At 62.3% G+C, this 4,477-nt stretch overlaps 1 protein-coding gene across 1 annotated transcript in view; it reads right to left on the reverse strand.

Moving 5' to 3' along the window:
- Window positions 1–475: 475 nt before the first annotated feature.
- Window positions 476–4,477, reverse strand: part of AMOTL1 (angiomotin like 1) — a 46,013-nt gene continuing 42,011 nt past the window's right edge. The window contains exons 13-14 of the mRNA XM_021713255.1: window positions 1,644–1,916; window positions 476–579 (exon numbers count right to left, since the gene is read on the reverse strand). Coding sequence (XP_021568930.1) covers window positions 476–579; window positions 1,644–1,916 — 377 coding nt within the window. The remainder of the gene's footprint in view (window positions 580–1,643; window positions 1,917–4,477) is intronic.

Raw genomic sequence — 4,477 nt, forward strand, 5'->3', positions numbered from 1 at the left:
CCCCCCCCAGCGGCCCGCCGCCCCAGCCGCCTCTCCGACTGCCACAGCCACACACAGCATCACGCCACGGCGCTACCACGTATAGGGGCTCTTAAGCCAAGTGCGCTAAGAGGCGTGGGGGGTTCCGAGGAGGGCCCGCATCTGGGTCTGCCTGTTTATAACCAGAGTGGGGAGCACGGGGCCCCAGGAGACACATTTTCTGCACGACGGACAGTTCCTCCTCCCGTTTCCCAACTCTGCTTCCAAGCCCACCTGCATCTTCTCTTCTGCCACGTGTAACACAAACCCACAGCATCTGTCTCCCGCCACGTAGGCCCCCGCTTTTGTTTTTAACCTCTACAAAAGTGTCCCATCAACCTGAAGCCTCCATCAGTTCAAGTCCCTCCGAATGCCCAGCACAGCCTTGCGCTTCTGTCTTCCGTCTGCCACGTTCCTGGTCTGTCCGCGCTCCCTGCGGGCTCCGGCAGGACGGCCGCTAGATGAGGACCTCCACCATCTCCCCGTCGGGGAATTCGGGCTTGGGCAGCAGGCTGCTGACTCGGCCTCGGGGCTCAGGCTTCCCGTGGCCAGGAGAGTTCTCTGCCAAGGAGAGGAGAAACATCAGCAGCCCGCTCCTCAGGAGGGTGCAGGCTTCGCAAGCACTCCCCAAAACGGACTCGCTGCAAATACAGCTGCCACGCCACTCACCGGGCCGTCCGGAGGAAGGCCAGGCATGCAGTCCACAGCGGACAAGCGCTGAGGGACGGGCCCAGGATCCAGGCACGAATGCACGCCAAGATGGCGACGGAGAGGACTGAGTGGGAGATGACATCGGGGCTCTGAGCTGGAGCCCTGGCCCCCTCTGCCTCCTGCTCAAAGCTGCCAAGTGCACGCTCTGAGCCAGGCGCTTCCACATGCTCCCTGTCTTATGAGCACCTGCACCCCAAGAGTTACAGACTAACAGAGGCAACACTGTAAGGCAGTCGCATGCCTGCGACAGGCAGCTTGCATGTCCTTGTCTGTTCTGGAGGACACAGTTAACTTATGCCCAAGTAGCCCATAGCTCCTCCAAAGAATTCCTGACAATGGTTAGTCCAAGGCCAAGCCTGTTCCTCCACTGGACACTTCCAGACTCACTGCAGAGCTCACCCCACATGCTGTCTTCTCTTAAATATTTTAGGCAGCTCGTTGGTCCTGGACAGTCAGTCTACCTTCTCCTTCCATCAGGATATCCTCCATGGGGGCCCAAACTTTGGCAAGTCAACGCCTTGAAGCCAACGTCTACGACTGGATGCCACTGAGGTACCTGGTGCCTAATACTGGCTCCCAAGCATCCTAGAGGGCACTGACCTCCTAACTTCCCCCAGGGGGCCCACCCTCACCCCTGCCAGGGAAGCACTCGTTATAAAGCAGCCAAGTCCCCAGGGTGGACTCGGCCGTGGACTCATCTTGAGTGGTGACAAGCGAGTCTACACGCATATTACTCCCTTACGGGGTGAGGCAGCACAGCCTGGGTGCACGGGGACAGCCGTCCTCGTCAAGATCCCCACGGAGTGAATGCGGGCGGGGATCCTGGCCCCTCTCTGGCTCAAAGAGAGACTCCTCCTCACGGGCCAGACAGCGCCAAGGTGCTCAGGGCAGCAGAGGAGGTGGGGGCCACGTACCCAGCTTGTCCGCGGTGCCTCTGGCTGCCGAGTGTTTCAGGATGGGGCTGGGGGCGGGGGTCGTGCTCAGCCGGCCGCGGCCAGGGAGGGAGGCCACGCCGGGCCAGAAGAGCTCGGCGCTCTTGTCCGTCTGGGTGCTGCTGTCCTTGCTGCCGGTCTTGGCGTGGGCGCTGCCGGCGGCTGGGGCGGGGGCCACGGGGGACAGCGCGGAGGCAGGCGGAGGTGGCAGGGGGGCCGAGGCGTGCTCAGCGCGCTCCTTCCCCAGCAGCAGTCCTGAGGGCAGAGCACAGCCTTTCAGCGACAGGCTTTACTCCTTCCTTTCTTTCCTTTGAGTAGCCTTAAGGGGCACTCCCCTCCCAACTGAGAATCGCTTCGTTTATTCATTCTGGACGCAGCTAATAAGCACTTAGCACGAGTCTGCCAAAATGGCGAACGCGAGAAAATTAAACAGTGAAGACTCAGTCCCCTCCCTTAACCAACGGGGCTATGTGTGTGTTTGTGTGTGTGTTGGGGGGAGGAATTGTAGACTGGCTGCACTATGGTACACCGTGGGATGACATTATTCACAGGTGGTGTGGAAGGACAGCTGTGCCTCACAGCTGGTGCAAGGGGCGTGGAAGGGTCCCGCAAGGCTTTCTGGAGACCACACTTGCCATCCCTGGCCCAGCTGGGCCAACCCAAGGCAGCGGCGGCGAGCCTGAGAAAACGACAGGGCCTCCCTGGTCTGAGACACAGCCCCTGGCCTGCAGTCCTTCGGAGCAGCCCGCGGTCCCGCCGCGCTCATGGCAGCGGGTGGATGGTCTCCCGCAGGCCCAGGTTCAGAGACAAACATGCTCCCTGGGAGGGGCAACATGGCTGTCCCCAAAAGAGACCCTGCAGGGGAGAGCCCTGGCCGCTGACCCCTTTCCTTCCCCTTCCCCACGAGGAGCATGGTGGGGCAGGGAAGAGACGCTGGCCACAGAAAGGTGTCCATCTTCCTCAGCGTCCTCCTGCAAAGCTGGGCAGGAAGGTGACCTGCACATTTTTTTTTTTTTGAGTTGGAGTCTCACTGTGTCACCCAGACTGGAGTGCAGTGGCCGCTCCCGGCCACCGCAGCCTCGGCCTGCTGGGCTCCGGCGATCCTTCCTCCTCAGCCTTCCAAGTAGCTGGAACTACAGGTGCGCGCTACCACACCCGGCTAGTTTTTGATTTATTGTAGAGATGAGGTCTTGCCAGGTTGCCCAGGTGGGTCTCGAACCCGTGGGCTTAGGCAGTCCACTCAGCTCAGCCTCCCAAAGAGCGGTATTACAGGCTGAGCCACTGAGCCCGGCTTACATTTTCCAACCCAGCACACATTCCGCTGCAGAATGCCAGCCTACAGAAAACGTGGCAAGCAAAGTCGAGGGTTTGTTCACACATCTCGCTGGCCGGCCCGCAATCCCCAGGCACCCTCCCAGGGCCTCTGAAGGTGCCGATCACATCCCAGGCAAGTCAGTGTCGAGAGCGGTGCCTCTCAAGACGCAGTGTGCTATCAGCCATGTGGCTGGTTTGGAAAGAAAGCCCTGATTCAGTGGGGGGGAGGGGACGTCCTGGAGCTCTGCATTCCTCACAGGCTCCCAGGCGAGCCAGTGCTGCTGGCCCACAGGCCTTGGGAGAAGCACAGGCCTTTCCTGGGGGCTGCTGCACCATCTCACGTTATGTGGCATGGCACTCCTACGAGCTTGGTCTCGCCCTCTGTCTTGAGAGAAGAGAAGCTTGGAAACGCGAGCTTCTCACGACTAAGGAGCAGGGTGGACCCCAAAGCCAGCGGTGCCTGTGCTCAGCCCACCTTGCTACCCGCCTGCGGGACTCCAGGGCTCACGGCTACCCTTGTGGGACACGGGCCAAACCCGTCTCTCGTCTGCCACCTCTCCTGGAGCTCTGGGCGATCGGAGGGCACACGCTGTCCTCTCCCACCTCCCTCAGAGCCATCAGGCAGCACTGGTGACACGGGGGACCGTGCAGTGGCCCCTAAACGAGTGCCTCTGCCCGGCTCCTCAGAGGGCCCTTCCCGTGTTTGGGACACGTGGACACCGTGACAACAGCGAGGAGGAGGAGTGGCGCAGAGTACACGGCGACTCCGCCTCAGACCGCGGGCCTCGGCGCCCAGGCCTGGCTCAGACGTGCCAAGTCCTGCGGGGTGAGGGCACAGACACCAGAGACGTCGGCCCAGCCAGACATTGTGCGGGCATCTCCCAGGGGCGCTGTCAGAGCTGGGCATGCCGCAAGCCCCTTACTCAGCTGTCTGAGCATCGCCTCCCTAGCTGGCTGGGAGCAACTGGCCTTGGGATGGCCTTTGAAGGTCCCAGTGGTGTCCACACGCGTCCTCTTTGAAGTGCGTTTCCTCGCGGCCGGGGGCTGCTGGGACCCCCAGTGGACGGACTTCAAACAGACACTCTGGCTGGGAGCCTGACCCCAGCTCTGTGGGTTTGTATGGAAGCTCTCATCCCTCTGGCCCAGAGGCCAGGCTGCTCTGGGACCCTGTGCTGAGGACCACGGCCTCGCGGCTCCAAGGGACACACACACACAGGACCCGGGGACACGCGTCCGGAAGGGAAGAGCCCAGAGCCACTGGGGCAGGTGGTGCAGGGCCGCGTGTGGGAGTGCGGCTGCCTCCTCCCCAGCCTGGCCAGCCGGCCCTCGCCCCAGGGCGCTTGCTCCTGGCTGAGGCCACGCTGGCCTCGCTACCACAGTTCTGCCCGTGCAACAGTCACACAACAAAGCCACGCAGCCACCCTCGTGGGGGGCACATCTTCCACCCCTCCCTCTTCGCTGGAGCTCAACTTGCAGGCCCTCCTCAGCCCCCACCCCCGCAC

Source organism: Carlito syrichta, unplaced genomic scaffold, assembly GCF_000164805.1.
Source record: "Carlito syrichta isolate Samal-C Ts95f unplaced genomic scaffold, Tarsius_syrichta-2.0.1 Scaffold92597, whole genome shotgun sequence".
NCBI lineage: Eukaryota > Metazoa > Chordata > Mammalia > Primates > Tarsiidae > Carlito > Carlito syrichta.